Source organism: Leucoraja erinacea, chromosome 8 (assembly GCF_028641065.1).
Source record: "Leucoraja erinacea ecotype New England chromosome 8, Leri_hhj_1, whole genome shotgun sequence".
In the NCBI taxonomy this organism is placed as follows: domain Eukaryota; kingdom Metazoa; phylum Chordata; class Chondrichthyes; order Rajiformes; family Rajidae; genus Leucoraja; species Leucoraja erinaceus.
Window position 1 is genome coordinate 9,794,160 of NC_073384.1, and position 25,412 is coordinate 9,819,571.

Sequence of the window (25,412 nt, forward strand, 5' to 3'; positions counted from 1 at the left end):
TAGAAAGGAGGTTGGTTTGTGTGATGGTTTGGGTTGCATCCACAATTCGCTGCAATTTCTTGGTTGGAGCTGTTCCCATACTAAGCTGTGATGCATCCTGATACAACGCTTTCTATTGTAGTCTTCAGTAACTTTGACATTAGGTTATCTTTAATTATCAATACACCCCCCCTTTGCACGGCTCATTAAAGGACAGTTGACACAGTTTGGTCTCAACACACCACGATTTTTATTTAATCCAAAATTACAAGCTGAACTGCAATACAATAACAATATGAAATCAAATTATGAAAGTTGAGTTATGACAGTTTTCATGGATCTAGATCAAAAATGTCACTTAATTCTTCATGCCTTTGGCTATGATGTTTAGTAATATAGAAATGTGCAATAGAAATATTTTCAGCAGTTTAACATACGTCACAAGTGGACAACAAAAGATAATCGATACTCTGCAAGCAGCCTCTTCATTGATTATGTTTTTATAGTGCATTAGATAATTTTTTATTTTAATCGTTTTAATAATATGTTCAACATAGTATCAGGTGTCTTGATGATGTAATTGACTCCATTGACAACGTTGTATTAATCCCTTTGATTGTCATGCAGCATCTCTGCCATTTTCTCCAATTCCAAGTCCATCGCTGCAAGATTTTCAAGTTCCTTCTCCTTTGAAGACAATAATAATCATCTTGTGATTAGTAAATGGCTTATTCCTGCCTATTGCATAACAAAAACCTCACCCAATGCAGTATAGACACAGCCATTCCAATGGTTTCACTGCTATTTTGGGACTCATTCTGCAACTCACTTGGTCAAATATGCACGTCAATAACCATCCTCTCCATAGAGCGATGACTGTGTAGTTTAAAAGTAATAATTTCAAAGGAAAGCCAAGCAGAGAATTGTGTCTTTATAGGTAATCAACCAATGTTTCAATTATTCACAATTTATAGGAGTAGAATTAGGCCCATTAAATCTACTCCGCCATTCAATCATGGCTGATCTCTGCCTCCTTATCCCATTTTCCTGCCTTCTCCCCATAACCTTTGACACCCTTTCCAATCAAGAATTTGTCTATCTTTGCCTTATAATATCCACTGATATCCAAATATGAATGAAATTATTTTTGCACTTCATTCAGGCACATTTCACTCTGGGGTATTTTTAACATAATTTATACAACTAAATACAAATTTAGTGTGCAGAATTTAGAAATAATGTTGCAACTTTGCTCTGGTGTAATTCAGAAATGGCCAAGCTATAAAATAAATGTTGCAAGGAAATCCTTCACTGCTTATTCAAATACTTATTCCAATCCTAATCAAACCGTAAAGTGCTGAAGTAATCCAGCAGGTCACGTGGCGTCTCTGCGGAACACAGGTATGTGACGTTTCTGGTCGAGGCCATTCTTCAGACGCAAGGTCTCGAGCCGAAACATCGCCATTCCTTCTCTCCAGAAATGCTGCCTGACCTGCTGAGTTACTCCAGCACTTTGTGTCCTTTTATGTGTTATCCAGCACCTGCAATTCATTGTTTCTACTAAACGATTCATGAATGGTGTCCAGTATGTACAGCCACAAGTACATTTTTATCTGTGATTTTTGCCGTGGAATTTTATTCATTAAAACTTATGTGAGAATTGTAATGGTAATTAATCTGAATTGTGTACTCTTAGATAACTGAGGCCCAGGTTTTGTTTAAATCAGAAAATAGAACTTTTTTTTTTTAACTAAAGTAGTAAAAAATAGTTTTGAATTAAAACAACACATTGTTTTTAATGCCTGAGTAGAAATCTCTAACAGTATGTTCAGACATGAATCACCATACTGTAGTTGCACATATCCTTGTCACAAAAGTATAAGAAGATTGATGAGGGAAATGGGGGGGAAAGAATTGTTCAGTAATATTCCTTATTTCAATAACCTAAATGTATACAGGCTATGTCACTCAATGCCGTTTCAGTCTTGGTCTAACTTATTGATTGATAGTTAAGATAAATATCCCAACTTACTTCAGTAACCTGTGGAATTGTTGATTGGCAGCTCATAAGTAGGCCGTTGTGCTTTTGCCAACTCCATAAATAAACTCAAATAAATCTCATCCACCTGCTGGATCCCACAGCTCTGCAAAGTCTTTCTGTAACCTGCCCATTTCCCCTCCTGAAATTATTATTGAAAATATTTTCACGACCTACTCCAGACAGTACAGTTGAGCTAGCATTATGTAAAAAAAAGTTATCAACTGTCTCTTTTGATAATTTTGTGTTCTCCTGTCACCAGTCTTACAGTTGCCAAGTATGGTTTCTTATTTATTGCATAAAAATTCATCATTATTTTGAATATTTCATCAAATTGTCTCTCCTGCTCTTAAGAGACCAAATCTCGTTTCTCCGCTCAATCCGTGTAAGTGAAGCCCTTTTCCCCTGGTTCGTCTCCACAAAATCTTAGTCAAGCACTCTCCAAGGCTTTGACGTGCTTTCTCAGGTACGATGCCCAGACCGGAACACAATCTTTCAGATGGGACATGATCAGCAAAACAGCCCTGAACCTTTGCTGGTCCCACTGTTGCTCCAACAGGTTAAAGCGAATGTGGAGTTGAAAATGGGTTGATCAGACAGCATAACCCAAACAGAAACAAAGCAATGGAGTGGCACAGCGGGAGAGTTGCTGCCTTACTGCACCAGAGACACAGGTTCCTTCCTGACTATGGGTGCTGTCTCTACGGAGTTTGTACGTTCTCCCCATCACTGCGTTGGTTTTTGCCAGATGCTCTGGTTTCCTCCCACACTCCAAAGACATACAGGTGTTTGTGGGTCAATTGTCTTCAGTAAGTTGTAAAATTGTGTGTAGATTAGTGTATGGGCCGAACACTGGTAAGCGCAGACTCGGTGGGCCGAAGGGCCTGTTTACTCACTGTATGTAAAGTCCACTCAAGGTCTCTGTTCAACAACCTAACCACAACACTATTCCCCATCACAAAAAATAATAGTTCACAGTGAATAATTTGAGGTCCAGGTTAGATCAGATTTTGCTGCGATCTTGCCTTGTCTGTTCTACAGATATAGCTGGATGATCAAGGACAACTTGAAAACAGATATCTTACTATTTTAGCACAATAAATCAACCATTTCCTGAGCTTCATTTCCAAGCAAACCATCAGTAAATCTTTGGGCAAATCAGGTGAAGATGATTGCTATGATCAGCAGGAGATGATCTAGTTCTTGAAAAGGCATTCCAGATGAGAACATAGGCAACTGCTCTTTGTTCCTGATCATGCTTGCTTTAACCTTAAACTCCAAGGACACCATTGCGATCATTCTCCTCTATACAGTGACAGGCAATCAGTAATTAACTAAACATCGATTTTATGTGTTAAAATTATTGCATTATTCAGTGTCCAAGTTATTTTAATATATTTCCATCTTACTCTAAACTCCTGCAAACCATACTTCCTACATACCCTGATTTTTAGACACAAAAAGCTGGAGTAACTCAGCGGGGCAGGCAGCATCTCTGCAGTGAAGAAGGGTCTCGACCCGAAACGTCACCCATTCCTTCTCTCCAGAGATGCTGCCCGTCCCGCTGAGTTACTCCAGCTTTCGGGGTCTATCTTCGGTTTAAACCAGCATCAGCAGTTCCTTCCTACAAGTGCTCTGATTTTTCAACTTTTTTCTGTCTTCAAGTTTTGCTGTTTAAACTTTGCAATGTTATTGCATGTTTCAGTCACAAGAGGGCAGCATGGAATAAGTATATAAGCCTGAGATGCAAGGAAATGCTGATGCTGCAATCTTGAGCAAGTAAACAAAATGCTGAACCAATTCAGTGGGTCAGGCAGCATCTTTGGAGCAAAATGGACAAACTACGTTTTGGGTCGGGACCCTTCTTCAGTCCAAGTCATACATTCCCCTTTATCCCCACTCTTTCCCCCCCTTCCTGCCCTCTTCCACCCTATATCCCTCTTCCGAGCTTACATTTTATTCCGCTTCTTCATTCACCCTTTTGTCTCCTTTTCACCTCCAGCCTTTGTTACTTACTCTGCCAATCAACAACTATCACCAGCCTCCCCCCCCACCCCATGCCTGTATCCACCTATCACTAGCTCCCACCGATGTTACCCAGCTTTCTCCCCCTTCTCCAATCAGTCTGAAGATGGCTCCTGACCCAAAACCTCATTGTCCATTTGCTGATCCACTGATGCTGCCTGATCCATTGAGTTCTTCCAGCACTTTATGTTTTGCTCAAGAATCTGGTATCTACAATCTCTTGTTTCGCTATAGAATAATCATACCTGTGCAACTCAACAATAAAAACTTGCACCAATTAAGTCTGAAGAAGAGTTTCGACCCGAAACGTTGCCTATTTCCTTCGCTCCATAGATGCTGCCTCATCCGCTGAGTTTCTCCAGCATTTTTGCCTATCTTGCACCAATTAAACTTGCTTTTCATACTGGTTTGTGTCAAGTTTTATCTACAAATGTATAGTTGTGTTATTGTATTCTCAATGACAATGGAGTACACTGTTCAGAGTTATTGCTAACGCTAAATATAGAGGAAATGCAGGAGTAACTCAGCAGTAACTCAGCATCTCTGGAGTAAAGGATTAAGTGATGTTTAAATTGAGTCAATTATATGTCCTAAGTGTCGTCAACTCAATAATAAGGTCATAAGGACAGAGTCCCCCTAGGCCTTGCACTTTCACCACATCAGCTGGGCACCTACAACACATAATCCTCCGACATTTTCGCCACCTCCAACAGGATCCCACCACTAGTCAAATCTTCCCATCTCCACCCCTTTCCGCCAATCGGCAGAGGGACAACTCCCCGGTTAATAGTAGAATTAGGCCATTCGGCCCATCAAGTCTACTCCGCCGTTCAATCGTGGCTGATCTATCTCTCCCCATAACCTCTGACACCTGTTCTAATCACGGATCTATCTATCTCGGCCTTAAAAATATTCACTGACTTGGCCTCCACAGCCTTCTGTGGCAAAGAATTCCACAGATTCACCACCCTCTGACGAAATAAATTTCTCCTCTTCTCGCCTTCCTAAAAGAACGTCTTTTAATCTAATGTGAGGCCTAAGTTCTGAATTCTGAATGGTCCTTCAGTTTACCAGGCAGTAGTTTTATTCTGTATGGCTGTTTCAATTTATGGGTGTTATTCATTTAAAAAAAAAACCCAAACAAAGAGGGCAGTGGAGACTCAGTAATTCAACATACTATATTCAAGGCAGACCTTGTTAAAGACTTAGATATAATGGAAACCAAGGACATCATATCACACTATTATCTATGTAATGGATGCAGATCCTCCAAGGTGTTCTAAATAAATTCTGAAAAAATATTTGCTGTGAAAATATTTTTCATCCAATTGCTAACTAACATTTCAACTTTGAAAATTGGTTTAAAACAACAAATAAAATGGAATGATTATATTTTATAAATGATCATTGTCTTATTTATATAATAATGTGCCATCATGGGGTTAATCAGATTATTTTACAATAGTTTTGGAGAATCAGGAAAATATATATGTTATTTCCTCAAACATTAGAACCAGGGGCCACAGTTTAAGAATAAGGGGTATGGCACTTAGAACGGATTTGAGGAAACACTTTTTCACACAGAGAGTTGTGAGACTGTGGAATTCTCTGCCTCAGAGGGCGGTGGAGGCCGATTCTCTGGATACTTTCAAGAGTGAGCTAGATAGGGCTCTTAAAGATAGTGGAGTCAGGGGATATGGGGAGAAGGCAGGAACGGGGTACTGATTGGGGATGATTAGCCAAGAGCACATTGAATGGCGGTGCTGGCTCGAAGGGCCGAATGGCCTACTCCTGCACCTATTGTCTATTGTCATTGTTCTTAAAACTAAGAAATGTGGGTTAACAAAGATCTTTATCGTCGTTCATTAAAGTAAAAATGATTAAGCTCACCTCTTCCACAGTTGGAGCTCTGTGTTTTATTTTCTGCTTTTCCTCACTGTAACTTTGCTTCCCCTCCTCTTCCTCAGAATCGTAAACCTTTGGGACTTCCATGGACTTAGACTTCAGATAATGTGCCACCTTGTTCATTCTATCGTACATCCTTTCTTCTTGGAAATCATGGTTTGAGCTGAGGTTTTGCTCAGTGGGATGTTTCTCACCGGTTTCCACATTCCGGCCTTGGTCTTCCTCTTCGTGTCTTTTGTCATCATCTGTTCCCTGCCTCTTGTCAACGTGTTCTTCATGTTGCTGATGGAAGTGGCTATGCCCGCCGGGCCTTGTTGCCTCTTCACTGCCAAGGCTTCGATCCTCCAAACCATGCCTTTTCTTCCACCAATACCGGTGGACTTTTGGATAGGGTTCTGTATTTTTCTCTTCCTCCTCGTCCTTCCCATTGCTTGCAAATCTTTCTTCTATGCCTTCCTCTCTTTCGTGCTTCTCTTCCTTGGAGCTGTTATTCTTTTCTTCACTGTGTGGCTTTTCCTTGCTGTGATACTTCTTCTCAACTTCATCCTTCTCTTCTTCACCTTCGCCGTGGTGCCTCTTGTAGCCAGTGTGATGTCTCTTTTCTTCCTCTTCACTGTACATTTTGTCTTCTTGACCGTCCCTTTGGTTGAGGTGCTGTTTGTTCTCCATTGATTCCTCCGAGTTGCTCCTCGAGCGCTTGCTTGTTTTATCCTCGGTCTCCGCCTGGTTTTTATTTCTCTGTAGATAATTGCGAATATTTTTGATGCGTTCAAGATCTTCACCGGATTCATCAGAAATATCTGAGTAGTGCTTATCTTGGTGGCCACTCTTACCCTCTTCTGAACGGCGATGGTTCTTTGTCTTCTGGTTGTGCATGGGAGCATTATGTAATTTCTCTCCTTCTTCGCTATCTCTCTCTTCCAACTCTTCAGAGTCAGATTTCTTGTGTGGAAAATGACCACTTCTTTTGTATTGATCGTTGAGGTCTTCATTAGACCCAACTGCCCCTCTGGCAATGTCTCCATGTCTTTCCGTAGAGTGTCCATGAACGCTAGATGGTTCATCCTCCTCAGAGGACTCATCTTCACTTCTAATGTCTTGCTGTTTGTGATGAGACACATTGATTATATTCTCAGTATTGTACGTATGTTGTGAGTCCTTCTCTTCATGAGAAGTGGATCTTCCTTCATTCCCTTCCTCACTTCTGTTATCTGCATCTCTTTGGTCTTTGTTCTCTTGATTTGAATGATGATCGAGGCTTCTGACATCATGGGTGTTTTCCATTGGATAGGAGTCTTCTCTACTTCTGCTATCTTCCTCGCTGTTCTTTGTCTCACTTTTTTGCTCTCCGTGGTTCCGTCTGTAACGTTTTTCCTCGCTCTCATCTTCATTTCTTTTGTCCTCTTCATAATGTGGCTTCTTGGATTCCTCGATGGCCCTCAAGCTTCCCTTATTTTCCTGCTGAGGATTTTCAGAGTCCTCTTCATAATGATTTATTTTCTCAAATTTATTTCCTGCTACTTCATGCTTCTCACCTGGAACACGATGGAACAATAAAGATTACACATCTCTCGTTTCACATTTCAAGTGATAGGAGCAGAACTAGGCCATTCGGCCAATCAAGTCTACACGATTCTATCATAGAAACAGAAGCATAGAAAATAGGTGCAGGAGGAGGCCATTTGGCCCTTCGATCATGGCTGATCTATCTCTCCCTCCTAACCCCATTCTCCTGCCTTCTCCCCATACCCCTTGACCCACGTACAAATCAAGATTATATATTAAATATATCCACTGACTTTGCCTCCACAGCCTTCTGTGGCAAAGAATTCCACAGATTCACCAGCCTCTTACTAAAGAAATTCCTCCTCATCTCCTTCCTAAAAGAACGTTCTTTAATTCTAAGGCTATGCCCTCTAGTCCTAGGCTCTCCCACTAGTAGAAACATCCTTTCCACATGCACTATTCTGTACGTTTCAATGAGGTCCCCCCCTCATTTTTCTAAACTCCAGCGAATATAGGCCCAGTGCCCTCAAACGCTCATTATTTGTTAATCTACTCATTCCTGGGTTAATTCTTGTAAACCTCCTCTGGACCCTCTCCAGAGCCAGCACATCCTCAAATATTGTGCCCAAGATTGCTCACTTCCAAATGTGGCCTGACTAGCAGCACCTTATAGAGCCTCAGCATTCCATCCCTGTTGTTGTATACAAGCCCTCTTGAAATAAATGCTAGCATTGTGTTTGCTAGAGATAGCAAGAGGATTTGCTTGGAGAAAGCAACCTTAAAATTCAATGATTTAGTACATGTTTTTAAAACACAATTGGAGTGAACGGTGCTAAATACAACCAGTGACTTACATCATACGTGGCATATCATGGATGATTTGACCATATCATTCCATGCATGTAAAGGTATCCAACTATAGTATCCAGTATGCACATGTATCATCAGGCAAAGCAGGGTTGGTATTTTCTGCTGCATTGGTTCCCAATATATGCAAAATATTTATGGTCATCAACATATCCATTGCATACAGAAACAAAATCAAAGACTTGTCCCACTTTGGTCTGTCCTCTCCCTGCTCCCATGGGGCAGAACGCTAAGATGCTTGAAAGTGCGGACCACCAGATTCAGGAACAGCTTCGTCCCCTCTGTTATCGGGCTTCTGTACAGTCCTTCCAGAGAGTATTGCACAATTCACCTCTACCCCATTGCAGACATAGGACTCTATGTCTATGGAACTGGTGTGCTACAATGCTGAGAACTATATTCTGCACTCTGCAATTTTCCCTTTGCTGTATGTGTTATTTGATATGACTGTATTCATGTGTAGTGTTACCAGACCTGTTTGGACACTGTACAAAGACTTTTCACTGACGATAATAAACTTAAACCAAAGCCAGATTCTAACTAAAAGTAGCAATAATTCTTGTGGGTAGACAAAATTGCTGGAGAAACTCAGTGGGTGAGGCAGCATCTATGGAGCGAAGGAAATAGGCAACGTTTCGGGTCAAGACCCTTCGTCAGACCTCAATTCTTATGCCTCACTTAACCTGTTCAGTGCCAACCCCGAGTATAGAAGTGAAAAAAAATCTTGGCAATTAACAGGTTAAAGAGATACATTGGGGCGGGAGACTGCAACCTTCACGTGGTCCGCCCTGTTTCGACGAATGCAATCAACCTGGCGTGCACAATCAAATAACATCAAATAGAACAAGTTGTCCGACAACTTTAGGCTGTGCACGTCATATGCAAGAAGATGAAGGTGAAGAAGAAGAGATACATCATGACTGGCACCTTTATGGGTGGGGAAGATGCCCATTGTAGCAAATTTCAAATGGACAAGCTGAGTCACAAGTTTATTCAGCCAAATATCAGAATGATTACAGCACCAGATGAGGCCAGTTGGCCCATCTAGTCTGGACTAGCTCTCTGCCAGCACAAAGATCCATCCATTTGGGTCTGGACCCTTCCTCAGACTGAAAATGTGATGGGGGTGGGGGGGGGGGGGGGGGGGGGGGGGGGGGGGGGGGGGGGGGGGGGGGGGGGGGGGGGGGGGGGGGGGGGGAAGGGGACTGTAGGTAGGAAAAGGCCAGAACAAATCAGGGCCAGTATCAGACCACCAAGGAAGGGTGGAGCCCATAATGGCCCATTGTTGGCTAGGGAAGAGGTGATAACAAAGGGATACGGGGATGCGAAGAGTGGAACAGTGGGACCACTAGGTTGGGGAGGGGGGAAGAGGGAAGGCAGGGCTTACTTAAAATTTGAGAAATTAACACTCATACGGTATTTTGGACAAATTGGATTGAACACGGGGAATTTGTGGCGTGACCAGACTCGTTCTCATTGCAAGGACTGCATACACATGGACATTCATTGGGCTTGTACATTGTTAACAGAGAGACTAGAAATCCCAATGACCTATTGTTCAACCAACGCTTAGTTGGGATTGAGAGCTTCATTAAGGTCTGAACTACGTAGACTATTACTGTTATTATTGCAATATTATTGTTATGTTGGACAGGCTAGATGCAGGAATATTGTTCCCGATGTTGGGGAAGTCCAGAACAAGGGGTCACAGTTAAAGGATAAGGGGGAAGTGTTTTAGGACCGAGATGAGAAAAACATTTTTCACACAGGGAGTGGTGAATCTCTGGAATTCTCTGCCACAGAAGGTAGTTGAGGCCAGTTCATTGGCTATATTTAAGAGGGAGTTAGATGTGGCCCTTGTGGCTAAAGGGATCAGGGGGTATGGAGAGAAGCCAGGTACGGAATACTGAGTTGGATGATCAGCCATGATCATATTGAATGGCGGTGCAGGCTCGAAGGGCCGAATGGCCTACTCCTGCACCTATTTTCTATGTTATTTGGTTTTTTTTATGTGTAGGTATGTGTAACTGTGAATACACATAGTATATGTAATGTATATGTGTATGTATGTGTGAGTGTGTATATATACACACACTGAACTTTTTCTTTTCACATTTATTATATTGTTGCCAGTGCACTATGTTTACACATTCTGTTGTGCTGTTGTAAGTAAGAATGTCATTGTTCTATCTGGGACATACGACAATAAAACACTCTTGACTCTTGACACAGTGTAGCAATTGCCCAGAACCTGCTGATGGTCTGTGATAACTATCTCAATGCCAAGGATGCGGAGAGTGTGACGTTTGCATATCCAGCTCACTAACCATGACTGCATTCTTTATAGAAACTATCGGAAACATCGGAGTAGTGAACGGCAGGAAGATGCTCAATTACTTCAGTAGTTTTCTTCAATCCCACCTCATTGGAAATTCACCTCATCGGATTATTATTTTAAATCACTATGATATATTGAGTTTAATAAATCACTACCAGACTCAGGGACGGCTTCCTTACGTTTGTTATCAGGCTTCTGACGGTCCTTGGTTTAAACTATGATTCTGTCCCATTCTCCTTTATCTCATGTGTAGGAAGGAACTACAGATGCTGGTTTAAACCGAAGATAGGCACAAAAAGCTGGATTAACTCCACGGGACAGGCAGCATCTCTGGGGAGAAGGAATGGATGATGTTTCGGATCTGAAGAACCCAAAACATCACCCATTCCTTCTCTCCAGAGATGCTGCCTGAATTACCCCAGCTTTTTGTGTCTATCTCCTCTATCTCATTGTGGACACCAGACAATGTCTCTGGAACTGTAGCACTACAGTGCTGAGAACTATATCCTGCACTCTGTATCTTCTCCTTTGCGTTAACTATTGTGCTTGAGTGGTTTGAGTGTATTTATGTACAATATTATCAAATTTGATTGAATAGCATGTAAAACGAAGCTTTTCACTGTACCATGGTACACGTGACAGTCGCGCCACAGTGGCACACTGGTAGAGTTGTTGCCTTACAGCGCCAGAGACCCAGGTTCGATCCTGACCTCAGGTGCTGTCCGTGTGGAGTTTGCACGTTCTCCCTGTGACTGCATGGGTTTCCTCTGGGTGATTCGGTTAGGTCATAAGTGATAGGAGCAGAATTAGGCCATTCAGCCCATCCAGTCTACTCTGCCATTCATTCTTGAATATGTATATTTCACACATTCACCCATCCAGAACATTATAAAGGACATTTCCCACCCCGGACACTCCCTGTTTGAACTGTTGCCGTCAGGCAGACGGTACAGATCAATGAGGACAAGCCAAACAGACTCAAAAACAGTTTTTATCCCACAGCAATAACTACACTTAATGTAGCCACCAAATGAGCGCAGGTGCGCTACATACCAAAGGGATTGTGAAATCGACAGAAGAATGTATGGTTGTGTGTTTATGCTTGGTTTTTTCATGTTATTTATTTTTGTTGTTTATTTCAGATATTTCTCTTTTACGTATCGTTAGCTTTTAGGTAATGTGTGAATGGTGCACTGACTGGTTGGCATTTTTAATTTCGTTGTACATGTTTACATGTTATAATGACAATAAAGGACAATTTTCAATTTTTCAATTTATCTCCCTCCTAAACCCATTTTCCTGCCTTCTCCCCATAACCCCTGACATCTGAACTAATCAAGAATCTATCTATCTCTGCCTTAAAAATAACCATTGACTTGGTCTCCACAGCCTTCTGTGGCAAAGAATTCCACAGATTCACCAACCTAAAGAAATTCCTCCTCAGCTCCTTCCTAGACTCTCCCATTAGTGGAAACAACTTCTCCACATTTACTCCATCCAAGCCTTTCCCTCCCACATACCAAAAGGCGTGCAGGTTTGTCGGCAAATTGGCCCTCTGTAAGTCATGTAGGATGGAACTAACGTGCGGGTCGGCGCGGACTGGATGGGCCGAAGGGCCAGTTTCCACGCTCTATCTCTAAACTAAACCTAAAACTATTGTTTCCACCGTCAGAAGACATCTCAACCTACCCTCCAACGCGCACACACGCAGTTTGTGTTGCAAATTCCAGCGTGGATCGCAGATTAAACCGTAAATAGCCACTTTGTGTAGCGTTTGTTTGGTGACCTCGCGTCGATGCCAATGTAATAAACGAGCTCAAGGATATTGACTGGACAAAGATACACACTTACCCTTTAGAAGGTCCCTGCATTCCGAGCTCACAGATAGGGCGTTGGGTTTCGAAAGAGCGTTGGAAAGAGCCTCGATGATACATCGCGTCACCTAAACGTGTAAATAAATAAATGTTGGATACAACCAGCTCCAGTTACCTCAATTTACCAGAACGACACGTTACGATAAAACTGTGTTCATCGCAGGAGGGAAATTGATCTAGCAACAGTCAGAAAAACACAAAATACATGAAACGTGATAGATTAGGCTTGTAAACGTGTGTATGTAACGTACCAATTCGTCTCTCCGATCGCCCCTCTCCGCCGGTAGCGCGGTGATTACTGTCAAGAACAAGAAATAAGCAGAATGACTGATCCTAGAACTAGCAAATAACCAAATGCCCCCCGGGGTATCGTTTCCCTGGTTTGTTCTTTAGGAAAGCGAACTTAAAGACAAACAAACAAACCAGTGAACATGTGGTTGGTTGCACCCGACCTGCAGCTGATAGTCCAAACCTGCCTTAACGCTGTGGATTAGAAGACGTCCTAGGTTACTGGGATGAAGAAGCTATTAAGAAAGGATTTCGTTTTGTTTGGAGATACAGCGTAGAAACAGGCTTTCCCCCCATGGAACAAACGCTTGAGTAATGCCCCTGTCTATGGGCCTCGACGCGAAACATCACCCATTCCTTCTCTCCAGAGAGGCTGCCTGTCCCGCTGAGTTATGCCCCTGTCCCACTTAGGAAACATGAACGGAAACCTCTGGAGACTTTGTGCCCCACCCGTGCGGTTCCCGGAGGTTTTTGTCAGTCTCCCTACCTGCTTCCACTACCTGCAACCTCCGGGAATCGCACGGAAACCTTGGGTGGGGCGCAAAGTCTCCAGAGGTTTCCGTTCAGGTTTCCTACGTGGGACAGGGGCATAATAACTCAGCGGGACAGGCAGCATCTCTGGAGAGAAGGAATGTTTCGGGTCGAGTCTACGGCGACCATCGATCACCCAAACCTTCCATTCTTTTGTTCTTCTGTACCTCCTCACACCTCCAGTTTCCCTCTCCCCTGACTCGCAGTCTGAAGAACGGTCTCGACCCGAAACGTCGCCTATTCCTTTTCTCCAGACATGCTGCCTGACCCGCTGAGTTACTGCAGCATTTTGAGTCTGTACCCGTTCACACTAATTCCACGTTGTCCCACTTTCTACAAGCAATTTACAGAGGCAAATTAAGCGAAAAAAACCCGCACGTTTTAGGAATGTGGAAGGAAACTATAGCACCCGGAAAAAACCCTCGCGGCCCGAAACGTTGCCTATTTCTTTCGCTCCATAGATGCTGCTGCACCCGCTGAGTTTCTCCAGCATTTTTGTGTACCTCCACGCAGACAGTGCCGAGGTTAGGATCGAACCCAGATCCCCGACGCTGTGAGACAGTGGCTCTACCACTGTACCGCCCTATAGTTGGAGAGACTTTGAGAATGGTTTTCGGGGTCAGGCCAGTGGTCTAGGGCAGTGTCTCCAGAAGTGCTGCCTGACCCGCTGAGTTACTCCAGCAATTTTTGACTATCTTCGGTTTAAACTAGCATCTGCAGTCCCTTCCCACACACACACACACACACACACACACACACACACACACACACACACACACACGTTAAAAAAACCCCACCAATAATAATAATCAATCAATTCAACCAATAACTGAAAAAAGGAGACGTGGAGAATAAGGAAATGTTGGAACTGCTCCACGATTGAATATTTTCCTCTCATTTCCACTACGCCTTTATCTTTCTCGCTTTCTATTACACGGACAAAGATTGCCAATAAATCGATGCTATGAATCACAAATCCAGCTTCTTGTTTTTAGAGGGCTATCAAGAAGATGACCCCCCTTCCCACCGCTAAACTGGTGAGTGGAAGGAAGGTTAGTAACCGTGACCCGTCCGCTGTCCAAGGTACTGAAAGCGAGAAACTGTCCATTAAAAGAATACGGATTGAAATAAACAGACATAAGACACAACATTAGACACAAAATGCAGGAGTAACTCAGCGGGACAATCTGAAGAAGGGTCTCGACCCCATTCCTTCTCTCCAGAGATGCTGCCTGTCCCGCAGATTTACTCCAGCAATTTGTGTCCATCTTCGGTCTAAACCAGCAGATCCTTCCTACACATAAAGACGTTACCTGCCACGACGCAAAGCAAAGCCAAGGTTAGGAGAGGCATGGAATGCATGGTCTTCGTCGAAGCTGTGGGCGCTGTGAGCGGCTTGTGGGACGAGAGCACTTTTCTGCTCTGCTCTCCGCAGTCTCTGGATGGAGCCGAGCGCAAGTAATCCCAATTTAAAGCGACCGCACCACAAACGCTTGCAAACGCGGCGTTAATCTTGGAGGCGGAGACAGCCCTCGCTCCCGAGAATCGCCGTCATCAAAGCCCCACAACAGTTTCATCGGAAAATGCTTCTGCGTAATCCATCGCCGTTCCCTTCCATGAATTATTTAGTTGCTTTAATTTGATGGAGATAAAACCGAACGAGAGCAGATCCAACTATTTCCATTGTCCAGCCCAATCGCACCATTGCTGTCTCGACTCATCGATTCTGTGTAGCAACCCTTTAGTTAGACAGAGAACGTGTCAGCCTCCGCGCAGATAAAGAATATCAGGATATATTCCCTGTTGCCATTTCAACTCAACCTTCTCCCATTCATTTCTCTCCTCGATATCTATCATCCTACAGGCATTCAAATCCCTCCAACGAGTGAACTCATTAGCTCTAAGATAAAATAAGGCGAGAAAATAACTCTGCATGCAAACCTTCAACTTTTGTTTTTACTTAATTACAAACTCTCCTTAAATGTTAACTCGATTTATAGAAAGAAGAATGGTTTAGTTCGGGTTCTAAGTTTTATTTTGTGCTCGTTTCCTTTCCAATTGCTTGGAATTATGTTTCTACTCTTCACATCCTCTAGTCCTGGCAACGTTCTCGTAAATCTTCTCTCTATCCTTTCCGGCTTAACAACATCTTTCTTATAACACGGTAACCAAAAAACTGAACCCAATGCTCCAAATGTGTCTTGTAACATATCTTCCACCTTCTGTACAGAGAATGTTTAAGGAAGAACTGCAGATGCTGGTAAAATCGAAGGTAGACACAACATGCTGGAGAAACATAGAAACATAGAAAATAGGTGCAGGAGTAGGCCATTCGGCCCTTCGAGCCTGCACCGCCATTCAATATAATCATGGCTGATCACCCAACTCAGTATCCTGTCCTGCCTTCTCTCCATACCCCCTGATCCCTTTAGCCACAAGGGCCACTCAGCGGGTGAGGCAGCATCTCAGAAACTCAACGGGTGAGGCAGCATCTATGGAGAGAAGGATCTATACAGAGTACTGTGACTGATGAAAGCCAATGTGCCGAAAGCCTTCTTGACCTGTGCGGGCTGGATTGGAATAGAATGGAATACCTCATTGTCACATGTGACTAGGCACAGTAAAAATCTTTGCTTGCCTACCCAATGTATACAAATAGCAGCCACCTACGGTGCTGACAAGGTTACAAAGTTACAACACAGACTGGCTCCTCCTTAGTTAAGAGATGACAGAACTAATAGATTTATGGAGCAAGTGGTACCCTTCAGGAGGAATAATCTTCTTTGAATTTTAATAGATACATGTTAAATCTTGAGGTGAGATACAGTAAGTATCGAGTTGATGGTTCATCGTTCATACCTTACACTAGTGTAAGCCCTAAATAGAGAGGCATAGAGAGATACAGCGAAGAAGCAAGTCATTTGGCTCATGCCTTTGTGATGTCCACAGTGTATGCACTATTTCCTCAAATCCTACCCTCACCCATATTATTCTACTCATTTTCCATTTTAGTTTCTACCACTCTTACACAGAGCAATGTACAAATGGAAATTAAGCTTCTAAACCTGTACTTGTTTGCGATGTTGGACAAATCTGGAGCTCCCAGAGAAAACAATGGTAGAGTTACTGCCTTACAGAGACCCCGGTTCGATCCTGACTACTGGTGCTGTCTGTACCAAGTTTGTACGTTTTCCCCGTGACCGCGTGAGTTCTTTCTGGGTGCTCTGGTTTCCTCCCACACTCCAAAGGCAGTTGTGTAGGTTAATTGGTTTTGGTTTAATTGTAAATTGTCCCCGGTGTGTAGGATAATAATAATAATAAATTTTATTTATGGGCGCCTTTCAAGGGTCTCAAGGACACCTTACAAAAATTTAGCAAGCAGAGGAAAAACATGTAAGCGGAATGAAATAAATAGTAGAGACACGACTAGTACACAAATTAACGACAGAATTCAATTCAAAACACAATATGAGGCAATTCAAGCACAGATGAAAAGGGAGGGGGTTCGTGGGGCTAAGGATAGGCAGAGGTGAAGAGATGGGTCTTGAGGCGGGACTGGAAGATGGTGAGGGACATGGAATTGCGGATCAGTTGGGGGAGGGAGTTCCAGAGCCTGGGAGCTGCCCTGGAGAAGGCTCTGTCCCCAAAACTGCGGAGGTTGGACTTGTGGATGGAGAGGAGATCGGCTGATGTGGATCTGAGGGACCGTGAGGGTTGGTAGGGGGAGAGGAGGTCAGTGAGATATTGGGGGGGGGGGGGGGGGGGGGCAGATGGTGGAGGGATTTGTAGGTGAGGACCAGGATTTTGTAGGTGATCCGGTGGGAGATGGGAAGCCAGTGAAGTTGTTTGAGGACGGGAGTGATGTGATGCCAGGATTTGGTGTGGGTGATGAGTCGGGCGGCTGCGTTCTGGACCAGTTGGAGTCGGTTGATGTAGGTGGAGCTGGTGCCAAGGAGAAGTGAGTTGCAGTAGTCCAGTCGGGAGGAGATGAAGGCATGGATGAGTCTTTCAGCAGCGGGAGGTGTGAGAGAGGGTCTGAGTTTGGCGATGTTGCGGAGATGAAAGAAGGAGGTTTTAATGACATGGCGGATGTGAGGCTCAAGGGAGAGGGTGGAATCAAAGATCACACCAAGGTTGCGGGCCTGGGGAGATGGGGAGAGACAGTGGTGCCGTCGATGGTGAGAGTGGGGTTATTGATTTTGCTGAGTGTGGATTTGGAGCCTATGAGGAGCAATTCTGTTTTATCGCTGTTGAAAATTGCCCAACGCTTCACCGGTTCCTCGCTCCCCTCCATTGAGTCTGTCCAAAGCAAGCGTTGTCTGCGGAGGGCGCTCAGCATCGCCAAGGACTGCTCTCACCCCAACCATGGACTGTTTACCCTCCTACCAACCGGGAGGCGCTACAGGTCTCTCCGTTGCCGAACCAGCAGGTCGAGGAACAGCTTCTTCCCAGCAGCTGTCACTCTACTCAACAACGTACCTCGGTGACTGCCAATCACCACCCCCCCCGGACACTTATTATTATTTATTCAAATCATTTGCTATGTCGCTCTTCCAGGGAGATGCTAAATGCATTTCATTTTCTCTGTACTGTACACTGCCAATGACAATTAAAATTGAATCTGAATCTGAATCTGAATCTGATCTCTGAATCTTGAGTAGTGCTAGTGTACGGGGTGATCGCTGGTTGGCCCGGACTCGGTGAGCCAAGGGACCTGTATCCACATTGTGTCTCTAAAGTCAATAGGGAGGAGGACCTGCAAACTCCACACAGTCAGCACCCGAGGTCAGGATACTCAGCTCAAGATTCAGTCTCATATGATTGACTGATATTCCACAAGAGTGTTTAAGTTTGATCTTCGCAGTAGTTTATTGAAGGAAATACCTCTCCATCCAATATTGAATTGAACCCCAGTTTCTTGGATTGTAGCGGGGAGGAGCATGAAGGCAAGATAACCTAGGTGTATTCATGTATAGGAATTGGTGGGTTAATTTGGTTAGTAATGTCTTTACACAAAAGGTTGATGAGGATTAGATGGGAGCCAAGGACATATCATTGGGGAAGATCATACTGATGAGTAATAGGAGGCAGCCACTCCAAAGACGTCCAGGTTTGTAGGTTAATAGGAGGCAGCCAAGAGTATATCATTGGTAAATATTGGAGGTAGCAGTAAAATTGTCTGAGGGAATGGGAATTTCAAAGTAACTTTCTGCGTCTGAGACGATACATATGAATGGTAGCAGTTGAGTGCGGTTTCAGTGCAGAGGTATTGGACGGGTCTGGTCTGGTTATCCACATCAAAGGCTATGCTGAGATCAGAAACAAGATGGTGAACAAAGTACCTTCATTTCAATCTCACAGAATCTCACTAAGAACACAAGAATTCCAATATCTTGGGACCAACCCAAGAGGCAGAAAGCTAATCAGAGGGATCCAAGCGAGAAAAACTCTGGGTAAGGAGAACATGAACATGAATTCGCAATATTCAAGGTTGCAATGCATTCAATATGCAAGTTTGAATTCAATATTCAAAGCAAGGTTCAAGTGTGTGTTGCATTAAAGGCTATTGTCTGCATGGATGACTCCCAATCCAGTGTAGAATTTTATCATTTAGATGAAATGTCTTGCAACTATTTAGATGATGTTTTTCAGGAGTGATCAGAGAAGTTGAATTGTACGTTTATTATGCTGGTCTATGAATGTTCCAAAGTGCCTTTAACTGAAGAATACTATTGAAGGGTAGCCACTTTGGAATCTAGAAAACACAGCACGGTGGAGCGGCGGAAGAGTTGCTGTCTCACAGCGTCAGAGACCCTGTTCGATCTTGACTACGGGTGCTGGCTGTGCGGAGTTTGTACGTTCTCCCCATGACCTGCGTGGGTTTTCGCCAGTTGCTCCGGTTTCGTCCCACACTCCCTAGAGGTCCAGGTTTGTAGGTTAATTGGCTTTGGTAAAAGTTTAAAGTGTGCCTTCTGCAGTTGTACAGGGCCCCAGTGAGACCACACCTGGAGTATTGTGTGCAGTTTTGGTCCCCTAATTTGAGGAAGGACATTCTTGCTATTCAGGGAGTGCAGCGTAGGTTTACAAGGTTAATTCCCGGGATGGCGGGACTGTCATATGCTGAGAGAATGGAACGGCTGAGCTTGTACACTGGAGTTTAGAAGGATAAGAGGATATCTCATTGAAACATATAAGATATTTAAGGGTTTGGACACGCTAGAGGCAGGAAACATGTTCCCGATGTTGGGGGAGTCCAGAACCAGGGGCCACAGTTTAAGAATAAGGAGTAAGCCATTTACAACGGAGACGAGGAAACACTTTTTCACACAGAGATTTGTGAGTGTGTGGAATTCTCTGCCTCAGAGGGCGGTGGAGGCCGGTTCTCTGGATGCTTTCAAGAGAGAGCTAGATAGGGCTCTTAAAAATAGCGGAGTCAGGGGATATGGGGAGAAGGCAGGAACGAGGTGCTGATTGGGGACGATCAGCCATGATCACATTAAATGGCGGTGCTGGCTGAAAGGGCCGAATGGCCTACTCCTGCACCTATTGTCTATTGTCTATTGCCTAGTGTGTGTAGGATAGAGCTGGTGTATGGAGACGCTGGTCGGCACGAACTCGCTGGGCCGAAGGGCCTGTTTCCACCCTGTATCTCTAAACTAAACTATTTCTAAACTACACTAAACTAACGGCCGGTTTGCACACAAACTCCCACAAATAGCAAAGAGTGACAACTAGAGAACCAGTTTTGCATGGATAAATGAGAGATAAACACTGGTGAAGACATATATATCATCCATATACATTGGTCATAATGTGTTTATGAGCTATCAATACTGAGAATGGCAGTGATGATGTGCATCATTGGTTCGAAAAACACGTAAGGAGCCAACCTCTGTAAACCAAAATCAAATGAAATTACTACTGAAGATGCAAAGTTAATTGGAGACACAAGGAACTACAGATGTTGGAATCTTGAGTGAAGCACAAAGTGTTGGAGTAACACAGCAGGTCAGGCAGCATCTGTGGAGGGAATGGAAAGATAACATTCCGATTTGGGACCCTTCATCAGACCTCTTTAGTCAGAGGGTGATGAATCAGTTGAATTCATTGCAACAGAAGGCTGTGGAGGCCGTCGATTGATATTTTTAAGGCAGAGGTAGATTGATACTTCATTAGTACGGGTGTCAGGGGTTATGGGGGAAAGGCAGGAGAATGGGGTTAGGAGGGAACGATTAGATCAGCCATGATTGAATGGCAGAGTAGACTAGATGGGCCGAATGGCCTCATTCTGCTCCCATCAATTATGAACCTATGAACTACTGAGAGTCAAGTACATCAGACAGGCCCCCTCACTGTCCATCTTCAAATCCAGTGTTAAAACGCATTTGTACTCCCTGGCTTTTGACCATGCCTGAGGCTTTGCTTCTGTTTGTGGTGTTTTTGATGTTTCTTTATTTTACATGTCTTTTCCTACTATTTCTTTTGATTGTTATTTTTGGTGTGTGTTAACTTTTTTGTCAATGATTAGTGATGTACAGCACTTTGTTGCAGCTATGTTTGTTTTTAAAGTGCTCTATAAATAAAATTATTATTATTATTATTAAGAACCCTTCTTCACATTTCCGAAGAAGGGTCCCAAACCGAAACACCACCTATCCATTCCCTCCACAGATGCTGCCTGACCTGCTTTGTATTTTATGCAAAGTTAATTTTACATTTGAAAGAGAAAAAGTAATATTTCACGGGGGAAAGAATAGGCGTTGGTTGACCAGGGGTCCCAGGTAAAACAGTGACCATTTTATCCGTTGCTAGATGCATATCAAGCGCTGCAGGCATCTGCAGATCGTTTGGCATCTGTCCTTTTCCCAAGGGGTTTTGCCCTTTCGATATATTGCTGTGACTCACTGCACGCTGAACAACAAGTGAAGTAAAAACAAAAGTGTATCAAATGGTCTAATCAGAGAGTTTTTATTAATCGGCTTCAGCGAGTATTGACTTGACTAGTGCATAACCCTTGCCCCCCATCTGAGGAAGGACATTATTGCCATAGAGGGAGTGCAGAAACGGTTCACCAGACTGATTCCTGGGATGTCAGGACTGTCTTATGAAGAAAGACTGGATAGACTTGGTTTATACTATCTAGAATTTAGGAGATTGAGAGGGGATCTTATAGAAACTTACAAAATTCTTAAGGAGTTGGACAGGCTAGATGCAGGAAGATTGTTCCCGATGTTAGGGAAGTCCAGGACAAGGGGTCACAGCTTAAGGATAAGGGGGAAATCCTTTAAAACTGAGATGAGAATAACTGTTTTCACACAGAGAGTGGTGAATCTCTGGAACTCTCTGCCACAGAGGGTAGTTGAGGCCAGTTCATTGGCTATATTTAAGAGGGAGTTAGATGTGGCCCTTGTGGCTAAGGGGATCAGGGGGTATGGAGAGAAGGCAGGTACAGGATACTGAGTTGGATGATCAGCCATGATCATATTGAATGGCGGTGCAGGCTCGAAGGGCCGAATGGCCTACTGCACCTAATTTCTATGTTTCTATGTTTCTATCCCTCCCCCCTTCTCAGTTCTCAGACCAGTCTGACTGTCCTCGATTACGTTTTATCTCTGTTGCTTTGTTGTTACCGCCTCCTGGCTAACAACGATCTTATTCAATATTTTCTTTGAAATACATCCACTTTGACTCGCTTTCACACCTTACACTTCCTTATCTCTGTATCTCCCTCTCCCCTGACTCCCCAGTCTGAAGAAGGGTGTCGACCCAAAACGTCACCCTTTCCTTCTCTCCAGAGATGCTGCCTGTCCCGCTGAGTTACTCCAGCATTTTGTGTCTATCTTCTGTTCCAACCAGCATCTGCAGTTCACTTCCGACACATAATAAATCTGAAATATATTCCTTGAACATGCAAAATTGGTTTCCCAATGTCAGATTAATTTACCCATCTAAGGTCAGCTTAGAATCAGGGTAGAGTGTTATTAAATTAAAGCCAATTTTTTCCTCAATTTATATTATAAACAACTTAAACTTCAGGCTTATGTGGCAGCAAATCCAATTACATATTTAGTTGTCTCCACCGTAGCAAAGCATAAATGTCATTAAGATTCATATCAGGATCCATTCATTGATGGACACAAAAAATCCCCATGAGAGCACAGAATTGAATTGCTCTGTTTGGTGTACAGCTGCCTGCTGCACTTACAGAGAGCAATGGTTTCCTTCACTATTCATTGGATCCAAATCCATAAAGACAAGTTGCAAAGAACCTTCAGGACCATGGTGTGGGGAAAAGTGCTGATTGCAAATAGCGTGGAACTTAATAGGGTCCAGATATGTAAATGATATATTAAATAAATTACGTCGCATAATGTAATGCGATTATATTAGTTGTAAGACAACACAGTTTATGGTCACAAGAAACAGCAGATTCTGTTTTTTAAAAATATAACATAATGTGCTGGAGTAACTTTTCTTTTGACCCTCAGAAAAAATATAGGGCAGCACAGTGACGCGGTGGTGGAGCTTCTGCCTTACAGCCCTTACAGTCCCAGAGATCCAGGTTCGATCCCGACTACAGGTCCTGTCTGTACGGAGTTTGTACGTTCTCCCCGTTTCTCCGAGATCTTTGGTCTCCTCCCACACTCCAAAGAAGTACAGGTTTGGTATTAATTGGCTTGGTACAAATGTAAATTGTCCCTAGTGTGTGTAAGATAGTGTTAATGTGCGGGGATCGCTGGTCAGTGCGGACACGGTGGGCAGAAGGGCCAGTTTCAGCAAAAAACTAAAATCTAAAACACTGCGGTTAGGCAGTGTCTATGGGGACATGGTCAGGTGACATTTCAGGTCAGGACCTTTTCAAAGACTCTTGAGAGTAAAGCATGGCATCTTTGCTAGAGGCAGGGAGGGAGGAAGTGTAGTCCAGGTAACTGTGAGAGTCAGTGAGTTTACAGTAACTGTTAGTTAATAGTCTCCTGAGACGGAGACAGAGAGACTGAGAAGGGGAGAGTAGTGTGTAGGAAGGAACTGCAGATGCCAGTTTAAACTGAAGATAAACACAAAATGCTGGAGTAACTCAGTTAAACAGGCAGCATCTCTGGAGAGAAGGAAGGGTCGAGGATGACGAAGGGTCTCGACCCAAAACGTCACCCATTCCTTCTCTCCAGAGACGCTGCCTGTCCCGCTGAGTTACTCCAGCATTTTGTGTTTATCTAAGGGGAGTGTGGTGTTAAAGATAGTCCAAGTGAATTTGAGGGCAAGTTGGGAGTACGTGGTGAAGGTGATGAAATCAACAAGTTCTGCAGGAGGCAGCCCCAATGCAGTTGTTGATGTAGCGGGTTCGATCCTGACTACGGGTGCTGTCTGTATGGAGTTTGTACGTTCTCCCCATGATCTGTGTGGGTTTTCTCCGAGATCTTCAGTTAATTGGCTTGATAAAAATGTAAAATTGTCCAATTGGTGATATGCAGAGTACTGCCCTGCCGACTACAAATTTCAGAAGGTTCAGAAGGAGCAGTAAATCAGAATACCCCAAGTGCTTAAGATAGCTAATTACACACAATATTACAGTCTTATAACATTTCCAATTACAAATCTTTCCTCCCCAATGGAGCCATCCACACCCCATCAATATCAGGAATAAGTTCAATGGAGATATTTTAAATTCAATTTTTTTAAGTAAGCATTTATTACCTATCCCAAGTGGCCATGAGAAGAGAGTGGTGTGCCGTGGTTGTGAACTCCTGGAAGATGGTTTATGGGAGAGGTTGGAATGTAGGCATACCTTTAGGACCAGTTAAGGATGGTAGATTTTCATTCTACAATGAACAAGCTGTATTACAAAAATAATAATTATAGCTTCATATGTTTCTTCTGCTTCTTTACAACAGAGAAGGAGACTCTTCAGCTCATACCCATTAACATTTGTTCTCGAAGGTAGACACAAAATGCTGGAGTAACTCAGCGGGACAGGCAGCATCTCTGGAGATAAGGAATGGGTGGTGTTTTGGGTCGAGACCCTTCTTCAGTCTGCCTGTCCCGCTGAGTTACTCCAGCATTGTGTGTCAACCTTCAATTCAAACCAGCATCTGCAGTTCTTTCCTAAACATTTGTTCTCGACTCTGCAAAGTTGTTTTCTATATTATTCAAATACTGTGCCTTAAGATACCAAGCCACTGTTGAATCTGGGTGCAATAAGGCTGAGAACCCTGCCCGCGGGAGGCCCTGCAGCAGCCTGGGGCTCTAGTGGAATGGACACCGTTCCAAATGGCCGAACGCGTGGATCGGACGCGGCCCGCAGTGGCACGGAGCAGTGGAAGCAGCGGTGATGGATGCCAACAACTTTGCTTGGCCAGGCTGTGACCCTTCAACGCTGCCAGGACAACGAGCCTTCATGGTCAATTTAAGATCTCTACATTTATAACAAGTTGAATCATGAAAAATGGCACCAAAATGTGACGACTTAGTTTAGTTTAGTTTAGTTTAGAGATACAGCACGGAAACAGGCCCTTCGGCTCACCGGCAGTTTACATTTATACCAAGCCAATTAACCTACAAACCTGCACGTCTTTGGAGTGTGGGAGGAAACCAAAGATCTCGGAGAAAACCCACGCGGGTCATGGGGAGAACGTACAAACTCCATACAGGCAGCACCCGCAGTCGGGATCGAACATGGGTCTCTGGCGCTGCAAACGCTGTAAGGTAGCAACTCTACCACTGCGCCACCCTTAATACTCTTGTATACTGTCTCAGTGTACTATTCCACTTGCCTAAGATTGTAATACTTTTGCTGAACTGAATGCAAAAAAGGAAGTTCATCTTATCTCGGTAGTGACGACAAAGTACCATTGAACCATTAAGTCTACGCCAGATCTTAGAGCATCCCCATCAATCGCTTGATTTCTCACAGAGGCCCATTAACTTCTGATCCTCCTGACCACCCACACACTTTTTTTAATCAAAAATATTTATTCAAATATTAAAATAATATATACAGTACAGTAAAAAACAAAACACAATCCACCACCATAATACACAATAAATGATAAACTATCTCACACCC

The 25,412-nt window shown here is 43.6% G+C and overlaps 1 protein-coding gene across 1 annotated transcript; it reads right to left on the reverse strand.

The window, feature by feature from the left end:
- Positions 1-205: 205 nt before the first annotated feature.
- Positions 206-14,882, reverse strand: chgb (chromogranin B). Its single transcript, XM_055638961.1, has 5 exons — positions 14,665-14,882; positions 12,784-12,830; positions 12,510-12,600; positions 5,933-7,482; positions 206-666 (listed from the first exon to the last, which is right to left on the reverse strand). The coding sequence occupies exons 1-5, from the start codon at positions 14,711-14,713 to the stop codon at positions 583-585; spliced, it is 1,821 nt and encodes a 606-aa protein (XP_055494936.1). The 5' UTR covers positions 14,714-14,882; the 3' UTR covers positions 206-582.
- Positions 14,883-25,412: the final 10,530 nt, after the last annotated feature.

Excerpts from the sequence above, each read along its gene's own strand:
- chgb (XM_055638961.1), bottom strand. The coding sequence starts at position 14,713 with ATGCATTCCATGCCTCTCCTAACCTTGGCTTTGCTTTGCGTCGTGGCA. Across the intron at positions 12,831-14,664 it reads TTTGCTTTGCGTCGTGGCAG|TAATCACCGCGCTACCGGCG; the intron begins GTAACGTCTTTA and ends TGTTCTTGACAG. Across the intron at positions 12,601-12,783 it reads GCGATCGGAGAGACGAATTG|GTGACGCGATGTATCATCGA; the intron begins GTACGTTACATA and ends TTACACGTTTAG.